This window comes from Leucoraja erinacea, chromosome 23, assembly GCF_028641065.1.
Source record: "Leucoraja erinacea ecotype New England chromosome 23, Leri_hhj_1, whole genome shotgun sequence".
NCBI classification, from domain to species: domain Eukaryota; kingdom Metazoa; phylum Chordata; class Chondrichthyes; order Rajiformes; family Rajidae; genus Leucoraja; species Leucoraja erinaceus.
Genome location: NC_073399.1, coordinates 818,821 through 845,511, shown reverse-complemented (window position 1 = coordinate 845,511; position 26,691 = coordinate 818,821). Strand labels below are relative to the sequence as shown.

Sequence of the window (26,691 nt, the reverse complement as noted above, 5' to 3'; positions counted from 1 at the left end):
AATTGAGTGCGAGTGCTCTCCCATTTAGACAAGGGGGAAGAATTATTTCTTTTAAGATAAATATTCAAAGAATTTTGGACCAAGCAAATAGTGGGATCAGACAGGGAAGTGGAATGGAAACAAGATCAGATCATCCATGATCTCACTGAATAGCAGAGCAGGCTCACACAGCTGTATGGCCAAATTATACTACATATTTCAATAGTTCCTAATGTATTTCCCTCCCTCACTCATGCCATATATTATCGGTGCAATAGAATGGATCAAACTCCTCAACCTTAGCAATCAATAAAATCTTCATTAAATTAAATTAAAAATACCTTTAAACACTCATTATCAATTGATTTGTTGTTTGTAGGTTAAACCCAGTGCCCACTGCAAGTTTTCTACACAATATGAGTCTACATAGATGTATAGACTTAAGTATCAGCCATTTACAGTCCACTTGCACCTTATGGGTCTGTGGAGTGAATTGTTCATATAGAGTCTTGGTTTACATTGCTACACCTCGCGCTTTGAACACTAAATCATAATCTGCAAGTACCGATACAATTAATTATAGGGGGGTATTGAGTATGAAGGAGGTTCCACTGCTTGCCCCATTATGTCACCCAGTGGAAATCAATGCCTTTAACCCTCGGATAATGAAAGCTTGGGAATGAACAGCATTCAACTATCATATTCCTGTGTTTGGGTGAGGTCTGGTCAGAGTCAACTGACTCTAGCTTGGGTTATGGGAACAGCATTCCCACCAGCCTGAGAATGCCCAGGACAGGAAGCAAGAGTACTGAAGATAAACACAAAATGCTGGTGTAACTCAGCAGGACAGGCAGCATCGCTGGAGAGAAGGAATAGGGTCTCGACCTGAAACATCACCCATTCCTTCTCTCCAGAAATGCTGCCTGTCCTGCAAAATTACTCTGGCATTTTGCATCTATCTTCAGTGTAAACCAGCATCTGCAGTTCTTTATTACACTAGCAAGATTACTGCTTGTACTTCTGAATTATATCAACTCACGCATTTTCAGTAACAGACGAATGCACAGATTTTCCCTCTTGGATCAGCTAGAATATTGATTTGCATCGCCAGTGACTGAAGCAGATGAGCCTATATTAGGTGACACAATGAATTGGGCGGAAATACCCTGCATTCAACTGATGCAGTGATCTGCTAAACATTTTGCATTTAGTTCGACTGAAGTTCCAAATGACCCAACAATAGCAATCGCTCATGATCTTTCTCACTCGTTTGCAAACCTCAACTAAGTTTCAAACCAGATTGTCCATGTATGAATCTTGAGCCTTAATCCGATTTATTTAAACCTGTAGCTGTTAAACTCCGCCAATATTACAATTACCAATGATCTGCAAATTACCATAAATGGTGAATCGTTTTACCTTCCTTGTCAAAATACGGACTAATAATCTGGAAATCACATCAAGCCCAACATACTTAGCACTATATAATCTTTACATTTATCTTCTCAAGTAACTACTATAAGAGGACACTAAATTTAGCAAGTAAATTTCAAATGTGAAGACATTTCTCATCTTGACACCTGCAAATACTTTCTGGGGAAATGCATTTGAGACCAATGTATTACAGTGAACTATGCATCTTCCTTATTTTTTTACATCATGGAGACAGAACAAAATCTAAATATCTGGGATGAAGAAAGCGTGCAGTTGAGGTCAGTCTCAAATAAGAGAGAGTTGCGGTGAAACAAAGCTGTATCTCCTGGTGATGTCCCAGTTGATTCTGTAACACGACTTTGGCCTCAGAAACACAGCAGGTTTAATGAAGGTTGCTGCATGACAAGAACTTTCGAGAGCAGAAGATGAATTTCAAAATAAAATTTGGGCTAAGTATCTGGGGAAACAGATGCCCTTCACACGTAATCCCTTAGTCTGCAGTGGCACAAATATTTAGTACATCTGGTTTCACATCTCAGAAGAGCAGTTAAAATATTCCCATGCTTGTATTCTCCAGAAGGAAGCTATTGTACCAAACGCACAAGGCCTTTGAGGGGCATGGAGAAGTATCTTCTAAAGGCATTATGAAGCAAATTCCTAACATACTGCACCAGTGACTACTTTCCACATGTTTTGCAGGGAGCGGCATATCAAGTTCCTGTCTGCAATTACGGTAAAATCAAGGAGATTGTACAGATAGAGCCCCTGACATCCCTAATTATGTTAGAAAATTGCAGAATGCATTCAACAAAGCTGTTCAAGATATATACTAGAAAATCAGCACACTTCAAACGTGTGAAAGCATTTTAAACTGGTTACTGCAATCTTAAAATCCACCAACAGATTACCAGATGGGATACAAAAATTCAGCTTTGAAGAAGTCAGGACAAACTAGGATAAACAATTTAGGGCAAGACACTAGACATCGTTTTCATTTGATAAATGACTTAGAAACTAGGCAGCAATTCGGCAAAGAGGAAAAAGACCAGGATTGCTTTAGCTTCAGCAGATAAAGCAGTGAAATCATGCAATGTAAATCAAAAAAAACAAGACATGATCAAGAATTGATGCTATTGCTTGCTGCAAGATAAATTCTCGGAAGAAAAATATCTTGCCAGTTGCAAACACAATAGCATCCTGTTTCTTGTACCCATTGTGAGATTAAATTTGAAATGACCAGAGCCATAATAACAGGGATTAAAACTACATGCTACTCACATACAACATTGATGTTCCACTCTGTAGTCAATGGGCAGAAACAGAATGCATACCAAAATAAAAATGTTAGTGACATGACAATACAGGTTGACTTAAACTACTTTAGATCTATACCAGAGACCAGAAGCAGGATGATTTTAAACACAAAATGACACGTTATGCATGAAATTTAATAAAATAAACGCTCAATTTACAAATTTTGGCCATTTTAAATTCTGCTTTTAAAACATCTTTTCATGGCTCAAAGTAAAGCAATCAAAAAATGAATCTGATCAACACCAGGTAGACAGGAATTTCAATGGAGTTAAAGAACTAATGAACTAATGACAAGAATATTTAAACCCCCAAATCACCAATTGTACACATCAGATATTCTTAAACACAATTCCCCACATCCTCATGAAGAAAACGGTATTTAGCTTGAATTATAGGGACTTTTATGATCTCTTCCACTTCAAAATGCTACCCTCCTTACCCACCACTGAATGACTAAACATTCTTTTATCAAACCTGAATGGTCCTCTCCATAGTCCTAATGCACTATTACAGCATGTACGATGTTATGTTTCCAAAATAAAGAGTGGATATCAAGTCTTTAATATGGGGAAATATCCCAAGAAATATTATAGCAAGAATGCAAATGGGCTGGTTAAAAACTAAGTTCAAGATATTTGTTCAGGCAAAGAATATATCAGGAGGTGGTTTCTTTGATTGCTTGAAAAAATAATTTAATTCTCTCTTAATGGAAGAACATTTCAGGTTCCCCATGGTGGAAAAGTGAGGGATGGGAGGAGTCAGAAATAATTGGAAGATCTTGAAGGTTACAGGGCCAAAGGGAAAATTACTGGACTGGCACTTCAAACACTAGGATGGTGATTATTAGAAAAAATAGGATTTTGGTGAACATTAAATTAAAGCAAGCGAACAAGTTTATTTTAGTTTAGTTTATTGTCAGATGTAGCGATTTAGAGTGAAAAGCTTTTGTTGCGTGCTAACCACTAAGTGGAAAGATAATACATTAATACAATCGAGCCGCCCAGTGGTCAGATAGAGGATAAAGGGAATAATGTTTAGTGTAGAATAAAGCCCAGATCAAAGATAATCCAAGGGTCTCCAATTAGGTAAATCAGGCCTGCTCTCTAGTTGTTGGTAGGATGGTTCAGTTGCCTGATAACAGCTGTGGAGAAGTTGTCCCTAAACCTGGAGGCGTGCATGTTCACACTGGGGAGGGTGATTGTGGAAATAGAACTCAGTGGATTGTTGGAGGTGAGCACAAGTTTTGGATAATCTCAGGTTTGAGGTGGAAAATCAAGGCATCGTGACACAAGCAACCTGAAGAACAGTGCCACAAAACAGAATTTTTTATTTATTTTAAAAAGGCACACACACACACACACAAAGCTGGAGTAACTCAGCGGGACAGGCAGCATCTTGTTTCGGATCGAGACCCTTCTTCAGGCTAGCGATCTCAACCCGAAACATCGCCCATTGTTTCTCTCCAGAGACGCTGCCTGCCCACCTGAGTTACTCTAGCTTTGAGTATCTTCGGTTTAAACCAGCACCTGCAGTTCCTTCCTGCAGAATTTATAAAAAAGGTGGACAAATAAAGCAAGTTTCAGCAACAGAGCAGATTGAAGTAGAATTTGGATTGCAACCAGAGGGATTTTACAGAGATTTTTATCCAGGTGAACTATTTAGAAACTTCTTATATACATCAAATAACCAACTTTTAGACCTTTTAACACCTAACTGTAGTAACAGGGATGCCACACTAACCACTTCAAACATTAAATTATTTGATCTATTACCAATTGCGGCTGGTGTTTCCTCTGTTGGCAACGGACCTGGGAGTTCGAAAACTAATAAACACCCACTGAAATTTTAAGAGGACAAAATGTTTTCAGCCAACACAGGCAAATCTCCAATAAGATGCTCAGATTTCGAGAGGTACATAGGACAGCCATCAAAAGATCAGACTCAGTGGGAAATGTTGATTTCACAAAAAGGCCAAATAATAACTTCCCCTCAAGGTAGAATTATTTTTGAAATAATAATCCTTTCTTACATGCCTTTTCCTTTGGGACAAAATCTACTAGTGTGCCACAAAAGTCATCCTTCTAAACCTGCAGATTGTTCTCTACACTAATATATTGTGGCCACAAAATATGCAATTTCCTACAAGAAATTTCATACAAATATAATTCAAGTGAAGCAGAAAATATTCCTATGAAACATCTTAAGCATTCAACTTTCGCCTCCATTGATGCATTGTTCAAAACAGTCAGAAAAAATTCAACAGTGAAAGGTCCATTTATAAAATTGTTACAAGCGAAATAACATGCAAATCTGCCCAATTCACATTATGTAAAACAAGTATGGGATTGTGAAAAGTTGCTGATTGACTTCTTTCAAGAGCCCCGAGTAATTGCAAATGAAAAGGTTTTGCGCAAAGACGATTCAGAATATTAAATGTAATCAAACAGGAAAAGCTGTCAATTACATGCTGCAAATAGTTACACTGAACAGCATTTGACACTTGCCTGATGTTTCACTGGTTTAGGCGATTCGAGCTGCTTGTCGCAAACAAATTAAATAGTATTGTTAGGAAATACACACGCCAACGTCACAAAGGCATCAACTTCACAGGTGGGAACATCTAATCAAATTCTATGGAGCAAGCAATTTAATTAAGCACATGCAGATTTTGCTGAAGGAATTAAAAGTCATAGAGGAACAAAAATTCATTCATAAAATGATCGCCACCATGAAATAGAGGGCAAGTTCATTTCAGTCTTAGAGTGCCATGGTAAAAATCTTTGCCTTTAATCCAATGAGGCGTTTATTTGACTGGGCTGTTACAACAGGTGCCAAGTTTTGCATTGCAAGGGTTATAGCAGTACAAAACTAACTTTCAGGCAAAAACAACCCTGAAGAGAAGACTATTTAAATTTGTTTACACTACATAATGAATGGAAATCTTAAAATATTTTAATAATTAAAATGTAGATTATCTTGGCAGGTATAAAAGCAACATGGATGTTAAGATATAAAAATTAAAAAACTGCAGATGGGAGATATTTTAAAAATGCTGTTCGAAAACCCATTTGAACTGGGAGAGAGAGAAAGCAGCCACTTAACAATCGTTCTCTCTCCTTCACAGTTCTGGTGACAGGTTGTCAAGCTGAAGTGTTAAGGGCCTGTCCGACGAGCATGCGACTCCATGCGGCAAGCGCGACCTAACGTGGTCGCTTGAGCCGTACGGCCTCGCAGGGCCGGTCCCACTTCGATTGCCGGAGCCGTATGGAGTTGTGCGGAGCTGTTCCTGACATCACGTGGGGCTCTGAACAACTGACCGTGTCCAAAAGTTCCGCGCGGCAACGGCCCGCAGCCGCCTCAACGCCGTACGCACCACCTCGACAGGCGTGTGCTGCGTCTCGACGCCGTACGCAGCATCTTGACGGCGTATGTCACGCACGGACTTCGCTCGAACTTCACGTCACTCACTTGACCTCCGCGCGGCCCCCGCTTCCGGTTTGGTCGCGCTTGCCGCATGCAGGCCGCATGCTCGTGGGACAGGCCCTTTAACTGTTCCCCCCCCCCCACCCCCCCCACCCCACCCCCACCATTAAACAAAAGTGATGCCAGTTTGAGAAGTGTTCATAGAATCGGAACATATTTGTGCAAATAGTCAAGAGCTTCGAGAGGGTCAAACTCAGTAGTTTGATCACTGAATATAGGTTATTATAATGCAGTTTGTATTGCATTATGTGTGCAAGGATTTGGAAGGAATAAACTAAAAGGGCTTGCAATGGTCTTGCTAAAAAAGGACGCAATATTTTAAGTCATAAATGCTCTTGAGGGAAAAACCACTTGACATTTTTGTTCTCTGGAGGCAGTCGTCACTAAGCGCGACTGGTTCGGAGGTAGCTTACAAGGTCAATGTGGGAACCTTAGACAGGGCATCATTAGTCAGATGGTGGTGAATCTGTGGAATTCTTTGCCACAGAAGGCTGTGGAGGCCTGTTTGTTAGATGGATATTTTCAAGGCGGAGATAGATTCTTGATTAGTACAAGTGTCAGGGGTTATGGGGAGAAGGCAGGAGAAAGAGATTAGAAGGGAGAGAGAGATCAGCCATGATTGAATGGCGGAGTAAACTTGATGGGCTGAATGGCCTAATTCTATTCCTATCACATGACCTTACGAGGACAGGAAAAGCAATGTCATCGCCAGAACACTGTTTGCAATGTGTTGTTACTAATATAAGGGAGGCTCAACTATAACACTAAATATTTTCGAACCACATCATAAAATTTGCAAGCCATCCAAAGAGGTGTTAACTTTTGCATTTTATAATTCCATAACCCTGATGCCCTTGCAGGTTATAGTGTACAAACCAAAAATATGTGTTTAATCAAATGTAGTGCATACATTAGCCAATAGTGTACAACAAATTAAATACTTTCCTCATGCTCTACAAAAAAAAACTTTCTGGCAACTTGCAAACTAAGTTCTTGCAATGCACCAACAAATCTTGCACCTCCTACTATTTCAGTTTAAAACCTTTTTTTTTTATTGGAGGGATAATTTATTTGGATAATGGAGCAGTCGTCTTAGCATTTCAGTCACAGGATCCAAAAACAAAGGGGGCTCGGTTTTAATACCCACCAAAATAGTGGCACTGTCATCATGCTACTCACATTGTAGCTAGGACTTTAGCTGCTCACACTGCCAGAGACTTGAACTCTAAACCTTGCAACTTAGAGCTACAGTTCATTCTGTTCCAATGTTCTAGATTTACATATCATTTCACAGTGGTCACCATTTTCTGGAAAACTGTAATTTTGTGAGTTCCATGAGGCAAAACAGAGCAGCACTTTAAAATGCAAATCATTCTACATTATATCTTATTCAGCATATAGATATTACATACAAGGATCAAGCTGTCAGCAAAGCGATATCTATATGCCATATCACCCGATGAGGTATTTGCATTCAACATTCTGCAACACAATATTGTCAGTTAGTTGCATTATGCAATCATAAGCCACAACAATATTAATGTGTTAACATTAAAAATAAAAAATATTGTGACCGGCATACCTGCGCAATTACTTGGGATTAATATCAAAAGAGCTTTATGGGAAATGTAACTCACTGGAATATTGTGGTCCTTCCTTCCTTTGTGAGAAGAAGCAACATGGGCCAGATATTGAATAACTTTCTTGGTATTTTCTGTCTTGCCTGCACCAGATTCTCCTCTGCATTAAACAAAGTTTAGGAAACAGTTAATTTCAAAGAGTAACATATGGCCCAAAAGTACACTAAACATCTAGGCTTTCTTGGGATGCTGCAAGAAAGAATTTCATGGTTCAATTTTGGTGCATACGACAATAAAACTCTTGACTCTTGTATGACAAAAGAAAGCCAAGAGTTATCGTTAGTCACGATTCGAGTTTATTGTCATGTGTCCCAGATAGGACAATGAAATTCTTGCTTTGCTTCAGCACATCAGAATATAGTAGGCATAAATACAGAACAGATCAGTGTGGCCACATATAATCTCACACACACACACACACAAAATGCAATGGGCTATTAATGTTCAGAGTTTTGTTTGAGATGAGTTTAATAGCCTGATGGCTGTGGGGAAGTAGCTGTTCCTGAACCTGGATGTTGCATATTTCAGGCTCCTGTACTTTCTACCTGAAGGCAGCGGGGAGATGAGTGTGTGGCCAGGATGGTGTGGATCCTTGATGATGCTGGCAGCCTTTTTGAGGCAGCGACTGCGATAGATCCCCTCGGTAGTAGGGAGGTCAGAGCCGATGATGGACTGGGCAGTGTTTACAACATTTTGCAATCTTTTCCGCTCCAAGGCACTCAAGTTGTCGAACCAAGCCACGATGCAACCGGTCAGCATGCTCTCTACTGTGCACCTGTAGAAGTTCGAGAGAGTCCTCCTTGACAAACTGACTCTCCGTAATCTTCTCAGGAAGTAGAGGCGCTGATGTGCTTTCTTTATAATTTATCAAGGAACCAAGTCAGAAAGCAACCAACCTTCCAGAGAAGGGAATATATGCTGTTTACATTTTGATTTGTACAGCAGATAATTTTAGATTGACTTTATTACATGTATATTGCCAATACAATACAAATACAAATTGCCAAACTCCAGTACAATAGATGGAGCAAAGGAGAAGATATCGAGTGCAGAACATAGCACTCAGCATTGTAAGGTCATCAGTTGCTAAAATTGAAAGGAGGATGGATCAGATAACACTGAAAGAAGATGAATCAAATTCTATATGGAGAATGGAAACCCATTTGCCATAACAAAACTCAATGAATGAGTGCAAGAATACTTTGTCACACGTGACAAATCACAGTGAAAATCTTTGCTTGCATATCCAAGATGCATTAGTCGTCACATAAAGAGCACTTACCAAGTTACAAAGTATCCCGTTGTTCTTCCACGCTCCCCCATGTCAGTCCCCCTATGCCGGGACCTCCATGGCCCACTGTTCTACCTCCCATGGTGGTTCCCCCCACGCTGGGCCCTCCATTGTTCATTCCTCCAGCAGCGGAATCGTCACTCCGAGTGGTCCGTCCTTGTCATCGACCTCTCCACCATCGCTGCTAGCTCCACTCCTGAAGTCTCCATGGTGCTGACCCAGGACCAGGCTCCACCAACCCAGGCTCCTCCGTCCGACCTGGGCTCATCCGGGAGGCATGGAGACTGCGGCGCTTCAATAAAGCCCTCTGGCCACATTCCCGGTCCACAGCTGTGGCTCAACGGGAAGCTCAAATATACCAAGCAATGCTCATTAAAAATCAAGAAAACAAGGTTGTCCTGAAGGTTGAGTGGGAAGTCACAGTCCCCGTTCTCCAGCATTTTGGTGGAGCATCTCCCAGCACAGTATTTATTGCTTAATTTACCCAATTCAATCCAAGTTCGGAGAACTTTACTCTGCAGGAGCCAGACCCACAACGTCACCCATACCTTTACTCTGGAGATACTGCCTGATCTGTTGTTTTACACCAGCACTGTGTGTTTGCATCTTTGGAGTCCAATTCTGCCCGTATGTCTTCACTTTCAAAAGCAAGTAGATCGGAAGTTGCAGTGATAATGTGAATATATTGTGTTATCAAAACATTTCCATCAAATAAGCTCATCTGAACAGCACTAAAAAAATAAATTAAACCATTCTTTGTGCACTGTTTCACTCAGGGTCAAATAAGATTTTTCTTCAATGTAATTTCAGTTTAAATAGAAACTACACAACAGAATGAGAAGGAAGCTGTGACAATCATCCAGTCTGGGTGTTAGCATTGCAATGGACACTAGTCACACCAGCCATAGCCACAGCGGGTAATTTATTACAAGATCGACTCGAGTGAGTTTGCTAAATGCATGACTGAACACCAGGTCACATTCTTCTCCTTGAGGCCACATCCCTAGCCGCTTGAAAAGCAATAAATTTCCTGTTGACATCCAGATAGGAACCTGCAATCAGTCCTTAACTGGTTTACAAAAATGTGCGGTATCCATTCTTGTTGGCATTCAAATCCACAATAGGTTTTTCTATTCTCTAAAGGCCAATTTCAGTCACTTTTCCTTTTAAGGCAATATTTTTGTAAAAATCCATCCCCCCAAAATCAAAACCAAGACCTAGTCTAACAGGATACAGCGTTAAAACGAAAAAGATGCATGCTTAAATTATCTGCAACCTGGATGACTTCTGAATGTTGTATTAGTGTGCAAAGATGGTCAAAACAGGAATGCAGTAATCCAAAGAATTATCACAGTTTCAACAAGATTTATGAATCCACAGGAACGTCAGCATATAACATGACAAATATTTATAAAACCATATACTCAAACTCTAGAAATGACATTTATGCAAATACTTTGAAATAAGGCAACTTGAGGATTTCTAAATAAAAAAGTGGTAATGTTGTTACGAATTCCTTAACCACATTCGAGCCGTGCAGCAGATAGTGCAGTTCCCTAGTGTAGGGACAGAGAGACAATCCTGATCTCGAGTGCTGTTTATATAGAATTTGCAACATGATCTGTGGCCATCCGCTACATACTTCAATATATAACACCAGTCTATTAATTGGCTACACAACATTGCCCCGTGTATAGCAGGGTGGCAGAAGAATTGGCAATGGGTTGTGATTGACGAGTATGGAGAGAAGAAAATGGGACGGATGTGCTGGAGGTTAGAAGATGATTCACGTGGAAGTAGGAGAAATGGACTGTTTCTAGCAGTACAACCCCGTGACAAACCAGATAAGGAAACCATTGGATGTGAAAGAGTTTACAATGATGAAACGCCCAATGTTGCAGCGGCAGTTATCAGACTACCACAATGTTAGACCATTGAAATGAACCCACAAGACTGATGCTGAAATCTAAAATGAATGTTTTCACAGGCATTGCGCTCTGCAGCTTTCCAATCCAAATACCAGCAAGCACTTCAGATGTTAATGAATAATTCCCACGTTAAAAATAACCTTGAAGGTATTGCAATATTTTGCATTATAAGGAACATATGGAAACACCACACTAGTCCAATATTGTTTGATTGACCTCTCAAGACTTGGAAACTGTTTGTGTGGGGTCTGCTATTCCCTCTGCTTTCAAAACTCTCAATTTCCCAAATTAAATCTAATTATACCCAATCTTCTACCTTAACTTCCCATGGGTTTAAGGTCAGTCACCCCAAATAAATCTCTGATCATATAAGACACTTTTTGCACCTTGTTGGAGGCAAATTCTTCAAGACAACTGGCTGCTCAGTCTGATGACATCAGTTGTAGGATGCTGCAGTTCAAAAGATAGAAAATCCATGCCAAAGAGACCACTTGGTTTGCTGAGTATCTCCTGTCCGGCAGTGACAAGTCTGGCAACAGACTGAAACCAGGGAGCAGAGTATGGAAAACGGAAAGATGGCTCTTGTTGTGCTGCTAACAAAACACCAGCATACTTGATTAAAACACAAAGTGGTGGAGGAAGTCTGCAGGTCAAGAAGCATCTATGGAGGGAATGGACAGGCGATAATTCAAGTCGGGTCCCTTCGTCAGACTATCCATATCCTCCACAGATGCTGCTGACTGATCAAGTTCCTGCAGCACTGTCTTGCTTACGATTCCAGCATCTGCCGTTCCTTGTGTCTCCTATACAGTACACCCACTGTAGAACAGATTATAGGGAGGGGATGGTGCCTATACTGTCGATTGTCCACTATAATCGGGTAGGAGATCACCGAGAAGGTCACAAAGTACTGGAGTAACTCAGCAGGACAGGCAGCATCTCTGAAGAACATGGATAGGTGATGTTTTGGGTAGAGACCCTTCTTCCGATCGGAGTCAGGAATCCAGGCGAGTTGGCAGCCGGGGGAAATAGGCGAGGATCGGAGGTGTTATTGGTTGCTGCCCGCGAGTGGTGCAGCAGATACAAATATTCCACACCTCATTCAAATTACAATTTTACAATTAATGAGCAGATTACAGCATAGAATTATAACAAATTTGATGAAATTTGAGGTCAAACCGAATGCTCAAAATATTCTGGTCCGGCAGCATCTATGAAGATAAAGAGTTAGGATTCGGTAAAACCTGGGCAGTTTTCAAATGTCACCATGTTTTGGCGCTGATGTTGTTACAAACGTTCACCGAACAGTCCTATCTACTGCCTTCCACCACATGTGGCAGCAGCCCCTCCACCTCCAATGGGGCCCCCCATCATTCACATTGGCTGCTCGCCGGTCTCTCTTCATTCACGGGGGCACGGGTCCTGTCCACGCCGGTGGATTGGGGACGAGTTTGGAGTGTGTGGTGGGCGAGCAGGGTCCACTGGGCCTGCTGGAAGCTTTGGCCCCCAAGCGTGGTATACTCCCGGCACTAATGGCACGTTGATTAATTGAAGGGAAATAGAACGGATTCAGGCCTGGCTACGATCTTGTTACACAGGCGTTAGCTTCACCGGCTGATTAGAAACTTAGATTTGCACACATGCCATGCAAAGCCATATAGTGGCTGGTGTACATATGGTGTACATATAGTGGCTGGTGTACATATGGTGTACATATAGTGGCTGGTGTACATATGGTGTACATATAGTGGCTGGTGTACATATGGTGTACATATAGTGGCTGGTGTACATATGGTGTACATATAGTGGCTGGTGTACATATGGTGTACATATAGTGGCTGGTGTACATATGGTGTACATATAGCTGCTAGATTTGTATAAGATAATTACAAGCTGTTGAATAAGGGGTGGGAATTAATCAGCTTTGGCTTCTTCCTGCTCCTTTTCGGACACATACGATTTCATTTATTTATAGATATTGTTTATGACACTTTATAAATATTCTTGTTTTGTGTTTTGTATGCTGTTTCACACTTACTTTTTATTCTTTTATTCTGTTCGAAATAAATAATAAAATTAATAAAAATGATAAATGGATTAAAAAACTTTGCAGGACATTCATCCCCAAATCCTGCCCAAGTTCATGACTTGTGTAGACTACTTGTACAGTGCATGTTGCATCCTGGAAACAAGTTGTGAAGTCAAGTCTAAGCAATTTACATCCACATTGGTTTGAAATGAAAGAACACCAGTTGTTTAGCATTCCCATTTGTTTATTTACACGAGTGTTACATCGAGAATACAGAGCTCATAAAGTAAATAGATTCAAATGTTTCAACACTGCCAATCCCTCACCAGTGGAAACAGGTACCAAAGGTTCATCGTCTGATACACACTTTACATACAAATGGGGCTAACAAAACTGATCATGATTCATCATAATTCGCTGGTGAAATTCTATGCATTTTAAAAACTTGAAGTTTGCCTTAAAAATTAGATTGAGTTTTATTTTGAGCTACGTTCCACAAAGTTTGGGCAATGCCAGGATAAAATAAGACAGCACAATGCACATTTATTTTAACAGTACTGAAAATATACTTACGTGCAAAGAATTGATTGGTCTTCACGATCTGGGGGGGGGAAAAAGAAACAAAAGCAATAAGTCAGCAGGATTGACACTGCGTTTACATTAATTACACTACATGGTTTATTTCATTCAAAGATCCTCCTTCAAAATCCCAGGCAAGTTAAGTGCACTTTGGAAAGTTGCCACCATTAGCTGTCTACAAGTTACAGAGAACAGTACAGATATAACAATGTAACTGCTTCAGACCACTTTACACAGAGACAAGCCAAAGATAATTCAAGAGCAGGTAATACTATTTGAAGTCGATTTCATTGCTTAATTGACACCCATTAGAAAATACATTTATGCGTTAAGATTCGAGTAAAGTGGAAAAACTCATTTCAAATCGAGAAGCATTTGATTGTAGATGAAAGCTAAGATGTCGGGTGCAGGGTATCTGAAACAAAGCACTGAAAAACGCAAAGCAGATCAAGCAGCATTGGGAGTAAAGGGCTGAACCGGAATGCTAACTTGGTTTCTCATTCCACAGGTGCTGCATGACCTGCTAAGCCTTTATAACATTTTACTGTTCCACTCCACTACTGTTGTGTCCTTAGGATGTCAAAGATAACCTTTGAGCTATGTCGCTATAACAACTCGAGTGAATAAACAGACCGGTTTGTGCTTTGAACTGGGACACACTGTGAGAAATCCAGCTTTCGGTTGCATAATTAACACACCTATACATGTTGCTTGTGTTTCTGGGCTGCCTTTCTTTCTCCTCCACTCATGGTCTAACCACAGCAAAGATGAGGCACTGGCTGATGGAACAATGAATGAGATCATCCCAGGACTCTGGGTTAATAGCAGAACCATTTTAGACTATCCATCTGTACTCAAATTGCAACGATACTTATGGTAAAAAGGAATGCCACAGATTACTGTCGTGGTTAAAATGCCATGTAGTAAACACAAGTAATATTTGTTTGAGGTTTTAAAACAGGAAAAGTGGCTCAGAAAACTATCAAATTACAAATGCTTTATATCAAAGGCCTATAATCTTGCCAAAGGCTCAGCAAGTCTGAGAACCAAACTTGTCAAATTCAGAGGCACAATGCATTGATTTCAGAAAGTAGAATAAGTGTGCTGGCTATAAAAGGGCTTCAATAAATATATTTATTAAAGGAAATGATTAGCTAAAAATGTCAGATATGGATGGACACGAGAAGTCGTTAGATTGACAGGGTAACAAAACAAATATTGGACCTTAGTGTCATCTTCCTTCACTGAGATGTCCAGAACCAAGGGTCAGCCATTCAAGACATCAGCAAAGGAACTCTTTCATCTAACTACAAGGTGAAACTGATTAAATTGATATAGCTACAATAAATGGGCAACTGGGTCAGAGCAAACTAGCAACTGAAAAATACCGCACAGATGTGTGATGGCACATTGGCGCAGCGGTAGAGTTACTACCTTACAGCGCCAGAGACCTGGGTTCCATCCCGACCATGGGTTCTGTCGGTATGGAGTTTGCACATTCTTCCTGTGACTGCATGGGGCTTTCGCTGGCTGCTCCAGTTTCCTCCCACACTCCACAGGTTTGTAGGTTAATTGGCATCTGTTAATTGTCCATAGTGTGTAACCTAGAACAAGTGTATGGATGGCCACTGGTTGGCATGATTCTATGCTGTATCTCTAAACTAAGTAGTATTAGAACCGAATAAATTAATGGAGTTCAAGATTAGGATCTGGGGCTGTATCCAAGGGTTTTGAAATGAATTATGTCTGAAGAAGGGTTTCGGCCCGAAACGTCGACAATTTCCTTTGCTCCATAGATGCTGCTGCACCCGCTGAGTTTTTCCAGCATTTTTGTCTACCTATGTTGGAACTAATGGCTGAATAAAGGCATCTATGAAAATGCCACTAATTCAATCTCCACAGATTAAAGACAGCAGGTATAATGCCACAACTTGAAGGAGCCATCGACTCATTAGCCAGCAAAGATAAGATAATTCTGGAATCCATGAAGCAGCGACAGCAGAAATTGGACAAATAATTGGATAGAGAAAATGTGGATTTATGAAAGGAAAAATAAAAAAAAATAAAAAATCACATTTACAAACTATGTTAGAACATCGAAGTTATAAGTAGAAGAGTGAACCAGTGCAAACAGTTGATGCAGTATACAGTAGAAGAGAGAACCAGTGCAAACCAGTTGATGCAGTATGCTTAAACTGTTAGATATTCTTGATAAAGTGCCTCACAAGAGAACCAATTTAATGAGAGCAGTAGATACACACAAAATGCTGGTCCAACTCAGCGGGTCAGGCAGCATCTCTGGAAAAAAGGAGAAGTTGTTTCAAGTTGACTCTTCTTCAGACTGCCAGTGGATTTTCTCGATTCCATTTCTTCAAAGATGCTGCCTGACCTGCTGAGTTACTCCAGCAATCTGTGCGTAAACCAGTGTTTAAGAAGGAACTGCAGATGCTGGAGAATCGAAGGTTACACAAAAAAGCTGGAGAAACTCAGCGGGTGCAGCAGCATCTATGGAGCGTAGGAAATAGGCAACGTTTCGGGCCTGAAGAAGGGTTTCGGCCCGAAAAGTTGCCTATTTCCTACGTTCCATAGATGCTGCTGCACCCGCTGAGTTTCTCCAGCTTTTTTTTGTGTAACCTGTGCGTAAACCAGCATCTGCAGTTCCTTCCTACACAATTACAGGAGGTGATATATTGCATGGATGATAATTAACCATCCCCATCAATAGCAGGTCCAAGCACTTGATATTCAAAATAATACCAATGCCATTATCTCCCCCCACTCCCATTCCCATTTCAGAGCACCATAATGTTTGGGACACAGCGATCTCATGTAAATGAAAGTAGTCATGTTTCATATTGTGTTGCATATCCTTTTAATGCAATGACTGCTTGAAGTCTGAAATTCAAGGACATCACCAGTTGCTGGGTGTCTTCTCTGGTGATTCTCTTGTCCCAACCATGGAGGTCGATGGGGGAGGAAGCAAAGAGCATTGGGCAGCTTTAGCTCTGACAAACAGCCACAAAAATCAGGCTTCAGGCGATATCGCTCAGTGAACTGTGCAGTTTACGCAGTTGGAACAGCTCCCAATTTCTAATGATTTCCATGTGCCCCATTTAGTGCGTAAAACAATTCTGTATTGCCAAGTTTCACATCCTTAGTAAAACCCTATTCAACAGAACTTTGCAGTGCTACAGACTAATGAAATTCTATTCTAGAGGCCAACACGCCCCATTTGTCCACATGTACTCCATGCAGTAGAATTGTTGGTCGTAGTTCAAGCCATGCCTCATCCAGTGTTGTTCAAATTACTTTCATCAAAATGACTGCAGGGAATTAGTCTAGAGATAATTATAGGTGGAATATAAATAGTTTCATGTTGATAAGGGCTATTAAAAAAAGGTGACCTATACAAGTACAAGTTCACATTTATTGTCACAGCACCAATTGGTACAGTGAAGTTTGAGTTACCATACAGCCATACAACACAAACACAACACACGATAGAATGTAACATAGACATCCCCACACAAGTTTCCCCACTGTGAGGGAAGGCAATAAATTTCCGTCATCTTCCTCTTTGTTCACCCGTGGTCGGGGCCTCCTGAATCCCTCTGCAGTCGCCGCTAGGGGCGGCCCGATGTTCATGCCTTCTTGCCGGGATGATCGAAACTCCGACATCGGAATGGAAGAACATTCTCAGCGGCTTGGAGCTCCGAATCGGCCACTTCTTATCGTAGTACGGCAATTGCTCTGTCTCCGACCAGAAAGCACTGCAGAGGGTGGTGAAAACTGCCCAACTCATCACCGGTTCCTCACTCCCCTCCATTGAGTCTGTCCAAAGCAAGCGTTGTCTGCGAAGGGCGCTCAGCATCGTCAAGGACTGCTCTCACCCCAACCATGGACTGTTTACCCTCCTCCCATCCGGGAGGCGCTACAGGTCTCTCCGTTGCCGGACCAGCAGGTCCACTGTACACTGCACGATGACAATAAAATTTGAATCTTCCCTGCGGCTGTTACATTACTCAACTCTGTACCACGATGACAAAGCAACAGGCCCAACACACTCAGGAGCTTCAACAAGCGATCCCCGGTAAGGCATCGCCCACTCTGCGATGTTAATCCAGTGCTGCTCCGCTGCTGAAAGGCCGCGCCAATCTAGGAGACGCCACTCGAAGAGACTGAGAAACAGTTTCCTCTTTACCCTCCTCACCTCCCCCACATAAGACTAAACCTCCAAAACATAATTTTTAAACAGACGAAACAACAAAAAGATGAATAAACAGACAGACTGTCGGCAGAGGCTGCCTACATACGGTACATGAGAAGGCACCTCATTTCCTCAAGGAAATGTCACCAGTCCGTACCTAATAAACCTAAAGATTTCCTCCAGCAATTTTTCCTAAAAGAGTCCTTTATATTTCAACTTTTCACTAGAAGTCTCTTCTCCCTTCCCCCATCAGGCAAGAGGCACAGAAGTTTAAAAAAGTATACTAACAGAAGCATGAAGAGTGTCTTCACAACTATTATCAGGCAACTGAACAGTTCTCTCAACAGCTAGAGTGCAGGACAGCACACAGACAAAAGCTTTACCAAGCCCTTACACCAATGGGAAAAAATATGCACAACTAGATATAGACTTAATGGTCCACATGCTACGCAGCAGAATCATTTATTGAATGGCTTTAGGCGCCAGATTACCTCATTATAAACCACAGGCATTTAAACAAATTTAAAACCCACATTTTCTCTCTAATCACTTCACTCTTAGCATAAACGAACCTCAACAACACATACAGTGCCCTCCATAATGTTTGGGACAAAGACCCATCATTTATGTATTTGCCTCTGTACTCCACAATTTGAGATTTGTAATAGAAAAAAATCACGTGGTTAAAGTGCACATTGTCAGGTTTTAATAATGGCCATTTTTATACATTTGGATTCACCATGTAGAAATTACAGCAGTGTTTATACACAGTCCCCCCATTTCATGGCACAATAATATTTGGGAGCACAGCAATGCCATGTAAATGAAAGTAGTCATGTTTAGTATTTTGTTGCATATCCTTTGCATGCAATGACTGCTTGAAGTCTGCGATTCATGACTTGGCCACTCAAGAATTGGCCATTTTTTAGCTTTGAAAAACTCCTTTATTGCTTTAGCAGTCTGTTTGGGATCATTTTGTCCAGTAAGCAAACCATCAGTTTGCCTACCGGGCCAACAGGTCTACAGAGGATGCCATATCGGCGGCCCTACACTCTGCCCTGACCCACCTGGACAGCAATAACACCTACAAAACGGTTCTCAGTCTCATAATGGCTTCTTTAACTTTCATTGGCACAACTCTGGTCCTCATGTTGATAAACAGCAATAAAAGTTTCCAAAGGTGACGGAAAGGCTGGAGGAAAGACTAGGTGTTGAGAGCTCTCTTATACCTGCATTAAGGAAGCAATTAAACACTCCCGAGCAATTATAAATGCTTGTGAAGCCATGTGTCCCAAACATAATGCTGCCCTGAAATTGGGGGGGGGGGGGGGGGGGGGGGGGGAGATGGACTATGTATCAACACAGCTGTAGTTTCTACATGTTGAAACCAAAATGTATAAAAATTACCTTTAATAAAATCTGACAATGTGCACTTTAACCACATGTGATTTTTTTTCTATTACAAATCTCAAATAGTGGAGTACAGAGGTAAATAAATAAATGATGGGTCTTTGTCCCAAACATTATGAAGGGCACAATCGCTGAGCAAATTAAAATACCATCTAGTCTCTTGACAACATTTTTTAGTGTGTCACATGGCTTAGTGAAGTAATAAACCAGTAAGTAATAAGTCCTGTCCAAATTGAATCACACACCCATTAATTGTAGGTCATTTATAATGTAGGTTCATGGATGATGCATTTAATTTTGCTACCCACGATTTCACACTCAATTAACAACCTCCAATTGGAGTCATTAACCAACAAAGCAGGCTTTACACATCATCCTCCATTGTGCATGCCTTAATGAAAGTTAGTTTTGCCCTAAAACATAATCCAGCGTTTCATTTGTCATGCCCATGTTATATATTGTACACTTGGTGCAGACTGAAATATGTCAATGGTGTTTCACATTCCAATACATATTAGTCTCCTCCCCCATCGTAAAGAAGGTGTGTGGGGGCGGTGGGTTGTAAATTGCTCATGTTGTATGGAATGGTCAATCCAGGAGAGTTTATGGGTTTGTGAATAAAATAAAATTGGATTAAAACAAATGGGTGCTTGATGGGGCCTGAAGGTCGGTCCCCTTGTCCAATGCTACAAGACAGCGACAAATCCATTGATCTTAGGATATTGGCAAGTCTATTTCATGGGAAGACAAAACATGTACCCACATTTCTGGCCACTACACAGTTATGGCATCCTAACTAATGCAATCAACTATTGTGGTGAACGTTACATGAATTCTTAACTTTTGAAAACGAAACCTTGTTTTCAGGGATGTGGACACCCATTTACTCTAATCCCTTTTATTCAGGAAAACTGAACGGGCATTTTAAATCTTAAAGATTGCTCTTAAAAGCCATATTAAAACAAAAAACAAAAAAAAAGTCAAATGATCTCGGCTTCAATTATACTGAATGGTCCCAGAAGATTCCATATGAATAGTTTAATAAAATCATCTACGTGATCGGGATACGACAAATATCTCATGTGCTACCTCAATGGTGACTTGGCCCACATAACAATGGAACAAGGTTAGTCACTTTAGATATACAGCGTGGAAACAGGCCCACCCAGACTGCTCCAACCAGCGACCACCCTATACACTAGCGCTATCCCACACAAGTTTTATAGATGCCAATTAACCCACAAACCTGCACGTCTTTGGAATGTGGGCGGAAACTAGAGCACCCGGAGAAAATTCACATGGTAACAGGGCGAGCATACAAACTCCACACAGACAGCACCGGTAGTCGGGATAAAACCCCATCTGTGCCACAGTGCACCCCATATACATGTTTTAATTTTCAAAAGTCACCAACATTTTTTTGTAACATTTACTCCAAATGGGACGTATTAAAACTATGCTTTAACATTAGCCTCAGAAACCACTTGAAGTGTTGGAGCAACTCAAGACAAGCAGCATTTGGGGTTCTGACCCGAAACATCACCCAAGGAGGGCACATATGCATGTTATGCAGTGATGCTGACCAGCCGAGTTACTCCAGCACCATCTTCATATGTAAACCAGCATCCACAGTTTCCAATGTCTTTATATTATTGAAACTATAACTAGGCTGTCCAAGTCAAACAAGTGCAGGGAACCCTATACAGACCAGGGACCATTCCTGGTGAGTAAAATACTTTTCACCAATGATCATTTTCCAGTTGTGATGGCACCTGCCTCAAACATCATCTTTCTTGTATTCTCCGCTATTGCTCATTGACATATTTCTCAGCTGCTGCTCAAAGGACACAATTAACACTAGAGACACCTGGGAGGGTACATGGATATTATGGTCAACAAATCAAATGCAGGCAAATGGGACTAGCTTAGATGGGGCATCATGGATGGAGTGGGCAAGTTGGGCCGAGGAGTGCCATTCCCGTGCTGTATGATTAGGAAGTGGCAGGACAACAGCCCAGGTCATGTCGTCAGATCCATCAAGTGCTTCCAATATTCTAGGTTCTCAGCAACTATGGAATTTTGCTTTTCTTCAAACAGGAAGGTAGCAATTTTATTTTATACCCTTGGGCCTAACCAGTCACGTGTTCAATACATCTTCAAGGATTCACCTTCCAAGATCTACTTATGGCTTCAATCTTTTGCTTGTCTCGAGTGAAATTAGTGCATCCGAGTTGAACTGAGTGGCCAATACTATACTCAATTTAACATTCTCGAGTGTGGTTGAGATGGTATTATGGGTTAGAGTGATCCAAGGGTCACCTTGAATGGAGCCACTTTATGTACGGAATGTGTTGGACCTTGTTTACACATCATTCAAAAGTCCACAAATCAACAAAACAGTGCTCCACTGCATACAATACTAGACTACCTTAAAATCAAGAGTTAATACCAGTGTCTAACACTGTTATGTGCAGCATCAACTAAGGAAAATACATTTACCCCGATTAGATCAAATTTGTAGTGTTCAAAGCCCATTTTCTCTACAAGAGTTTGACATAAGAAACTACAGCAGTGATTCCTGCATAGAATATCAACATGATATTGTAATTGTTAAGAGGCTGCGATAAAGATATCAAGTAGCCTACATGTGCCCATCCCATGCTGTTAATTAAGCAGATGTTCTTTTTGAGAGGCCCATGGGAGATTAATCTGTGCTATGATGAAGCATATATTACCACTGCAACTGACCAGCATTTGTTCTGACCTTATAAATCTTGGTGCGATTGTGGGAAACCAGCCAGGTATAACATACTGAACTAAATCAATGCAAGTTGCATCACAAACATTCTTCCTGAAAATTATCCCTTGGATCACTGCAAACAAAAGTATACTCAGTAGCTCAAGTGTCAAAAACTGTAAAGGATAAACACAAAGAGCTGGGGTAACTCAGCGGATCAGGCAGCATGTCTGGAGAAAAGGAATAGGTGATAATTTGCGTCAAGACTCTTCTTCAGACTGAGAGTCAGGGGAAAGGAAATTAAATATAATATTTGTCACTCAGTACATCTATACATTCATTTTTTTAAATTGCCACAGAACAACAATTTCATGAAAACTCAATGGATATAGATGTAACTAGTTGTGTTTTAGATCAACAACATGCACTTTTGTTGCAGTGAAGCTAATAACTGATTCAGAGTAACTTAACATAGGTCCAATTTGATTGATTTGAGAAGCACATTGTTTTAATTACAATGAAACAATACATTCCTTTGATGAATGCTTGCCATGTGGATGGGAGTCAACTCCAGAGCAAAGGAAATTTCCAGTAGTTCCCAGTTCCATAATTTAAAATGATCACAACTTCAAATTGCCATGCAAATTGTTTTTAATGTTACAGAAAATGCAATGATTGTCCCCCCCCCCCATTCTCCTCTTTCACCTTTGATTCATTCCTGATATTTCATAGCCATTTTCAAATCAAAAGCAAGAGGTGGAATTGTTTTTAGTTGCAATGAACTAGAATTAGGGGAACCAAGTCAAATATGATCATCCCATTTCCACCAGACTTAACTGTAGTTCTTGGCCCAGTTGCTCCTCCCCCCTTTACATGGAATTGTAGTAATGATTCTGTTGGGACTTGTCCTGCCCCCTCTTTTAACCAGGCTAAAGAACTTGAAGAAGGGTCCCGACTCGAAACGTTACCCATTCTTTTTCTCCAGAGATGCTGCCTTGCCCTCTGATACTCCAGCACTCTGTGCCTATATTCAGTATATACCAGCACCTGCAGTTCATTTCTACCCATTAATTCTACAGCAGTTGCCCATAGTGCAAAATAATGAGAATGATCCATAGCCAAGATGAAATTATTATTATTATTATTTTTAAATAAACTTTCAAACATTGTGAAGTTTATCTCTGATGATTTACTATTAGCATCCGGTTACATTTGTTTAATTGGTTAAAGGGTATATAATAAACACCAGATATTCTTACCAACATAGACCAAATTAATGTCTACTCATTAGGCAGAGCATGTGAACCATTCCTTCGTTTATCACTGAAATTGCAAGCCATTGACATAATTTGTAAATGTTGAGGCCCCAGAACCAATCCCTGGGCCATACGACTGCATGAAAATTGCAAAGAAAATACCAATTTTTGCGTCCCGTTTCCTTTCAACCATTACATTACCTCCTGAGCTTGCCATCGTGAGCTTGTACTTTCCACAACAACCTGTAATGCAGCAGCTTATCGAATTACTTCTGCAAACCCAGGAACAGCACCACACATGCTAGTCATCAAAAATGCATAGCACCTCACTTCAACAGAAAATGGCAGAGATATTAAAACCAGGCAGCATCTTTGGAAAAATAAACCGAGTTAATGCTTCAGGCTGGAGACTTGGAACTAACTGGGAAATAGAGGAAAATAAGGTAATTTGAAGATTAGTTTAGACATACAACATGGAAACAGACCCTTTGGCCCAGAGAGTCTGCGCCGACCAATGATCACCTACCCTACACACTAGGGGCAACTTACAGAAGCTGTTTAACCTACGAACCTGTACAGCTTTGGAGTGCAAGGGGAAACTGGAGCACCCGGAGAATACATACATGGTCGCAGAGAATGTAGAAACTCCGTTCAGACAGCACCCATAGTCAGGGGCGAACCTGGGTCTCTGGTATTAAAGCCTGTCCCACTTTCACAACCTAATTGGAGACCTCTGCTGAGTTTGTCCTTGCCTCATACTCGCCGCATGGTCGCCACAGGGTCATAAGAGGTCGCAGGAGGTCTTCGTAACTCTTCCTCATGCTCGTGAGTGGTCTCCGCGTACTCATGGCCTCAAGTAGGTCGCCGCGTTTTTTCCAGCCTGATAGAAATTGTCCACGTGTAAAATAAGGTCGGCGTGCAATTGATACTTTTTACTCACAAGTAGGTCGTGAAGGTAGTCGTAGGTCGGGAACTGGCCAGAGAAAAAAATGCAAACATGACATCATTTTATCATGTGATCATTTTCCACTCGTAGCTAGTCGTAGTTGGTCTTGGGTGTGGAAGACTGAGGTCGAGGGGGGTCGAAGACAGTTGTAGGAGGTCTTTTACTTTGCCGAGACAACATGACCTTGACATTTTTTTTCAACTAGTCTAGGGTCTTCGACACTTGTGGATTAGGTCATCCAAGTGGGACAGGCAGCAGCTCTACCGTGTCCAAGTGGGACAGGCCCTGAAGGCAGCAGCTCTACCATGTTGGCAGAGAAGGTGGGGGAGAAATGGATAGGACAAGGAAATATTCAGGAACGCCATGGGGGAAAATTGCAGATGTCATCCCATTGATAAGTTAATGAGGTTTCAAATGGCAATTCACAGATAATTATTCATCTGGATTTAAGGATTTCATCTGGAGTTAGATATAGCTCTCAGGGCTAACGGAATCAAAGGATATGGGGAGAAAGCAGGAACGTGGCACTGATTTGGAATGATCTGCCATGAGCATATTGAATGGTGGTGCAGGCCGAAGGGCCAAATGGCCTACTACTGCGCCTATTTTCTATGTAAAATCTGATGTATGATATCTACTGCTTTCAAATTCCTTTGTTGTAGTTATTGAATAGAGTATCTTGGATCCACCAATACTCAGCCAATCATCCACCACCCATTTTGAAAGAGGTTAAATTGCAAAATAATTGCTCTCTATTTGACTCTATCCAGACAAACAATAATGCCGGGAATTAGATTAAACTGCTATTGGGATTTACGATCATATGAACTGAAATAACATGCACAGGTACCCTCCCTCCTCAAAGGGCAAATTACATCTTTTCCAAATCCTTTTCAATCAAAACTTCATGGATAATCTTAAATAACTCTAGTTAAAAATATAATCATTGTTCCCAAGCATTGAAATCAGTAATCCTGTTGCACAAGTACACCACTTATAGTTCAAGATCACAGTGAGAATTCATTAGAACTAGTTAATCTGTCCTGACTGGATAAATAATATTACACACTGTTCATTCTAACCATTCCACACAGGAAAGCTGCACTCAACTTTTTTGCTGTTTTGAACAAAATGCTACTTGAGAAAACCTCAGCCTTGACCATTTATGGCCCCATTCACATTCCTTTCAATAGAATCTCTTCCAAAGTTAACAATAAGAGTGAAGGAGCAGCGTTTGGGATGAGCATCAGTTTTCATAAATCCCTTCTCCTGCCATGTTTCAAAAAGCAGAGCTGTTGGAAAACCAGTAAAACAATTCTCACTGGGGAAAGCAAGCCTGATTTTAAGCAAGTTATAACTACGTATCGAGATACAGCGTGGACACAGACATTCAGCACACTGTGTCTGCACCCACCAATTTTCCCAGTACACTAGCACGATCCTCCACGCAAGGAACCATTTATAATGTTTTTTTTAGCAAAACCAATTAGCCTGTCTGCCTTTGGAATTGAGGAGTAAATGGGAGAAAACCTACATGGTCACGGGGAGAATGTACAAACTCTGTACAGACAGCACCCATAGTCAGGATCAAACATTGGTTTCTGGCACCGTATGGCAGCAACTATTGCTGCACCACTCTGCTAACTACGCATTTGCTCATTGTAATCAGGCACAATAACTACATCTATTGTAATTTATTAATGATATTTGCACTATTCACCACAGGAAACAGAACATGAAGCCAAGTTTCATCTTTGAATGTATTTTTAAATGGGTGTCAAGGACCATAACATGCTTAGGATCAGTTTTTGCGACACCATGCCATTTAGAGGAAACAGCAAAACTGATGACACAGGGAACTGCAGATACTGGAACCTTGAGCAAAACAAAGTGCTGGAGGAATTCAGCAAATCAGGCAGAATCTGTGGAGGGAACAGACATACATTTTGGGTTGGGATCCTTTTTCAGACTAGCAGTAGGGGGCCAAGAACAATTATTCATCTCAAAATACAATTCACCAGGTTAACACAACTAAATAAATTGACAGAATTTACAAATTTTGAATTCTTCAAAAGCAAGCATATTTAGACATCTGGCATTAAGCTAGGGTTTTTTTTTTCCAATTTTCAGATTGTAATTAATCAAAAGTGTATGTTTTAAAATGCTCAAAATTCAGAGGTACTGGAAATGAGAGAATCCCAATCTGCTGCTGTGCCCTCATTTCATCACTTTGCCCCAACAAAACCTCCACAAATGTAGGTTATTCAAAGTTTGGTCTTTGCCATCATTTCCATGTACCCAAACGATGCATTCTACAACTTGACAACAGAGGTGCAAAAAGGCAAATGGATACAAATGCAAAATGTTGGCTCTCCTTGCCTACATCTGGGCAGACTATAAGTGGTATGAATGTGTAATGTTCTAATTCCAAGTCACCTTTACCATGTTCCCCTCCCTC

The 26,691-nt window shown here is 40.9% G+C and overlaps 1 protein-coding gene across 5 annotated transcripts in view; it reads right to left on the bottom strand.

Moving 5' to 3' along the window:
- The window catches only part of LOC129708089 (myosin-10), a 117,288-nt gene that overhangs the window by 66,829 nt on the left and 23,768 nt on the right, over positions 1-26,691 (bottom strand). For 2 of the 5 annotated variants that reach the window (XM_055653635.1, XM_055653636.1), the window contains exons 4-5: positions 13,672-13,699; positions 7,848-7,950 (exon numbers count right to left, since the gene is read on the bottom strand). In XM_055653635.1, coding sequence (XP_055509610.1) covers positions 7,848-7,950; positions 13,672-13,699 — 131 coding nt within the window. Of the gene's footprint in view, positions 1-2,691; positions 2,713-5,227; positions 5,262-7,847; positions 7,951-13,671; positions 13,700-26,691 lie in introns of all 5 variants that reach the window. The other 3 variants (XM_055653632.1, XM_055653633.1, XM_055653634.1) reach the window with 3 other exon arrangements.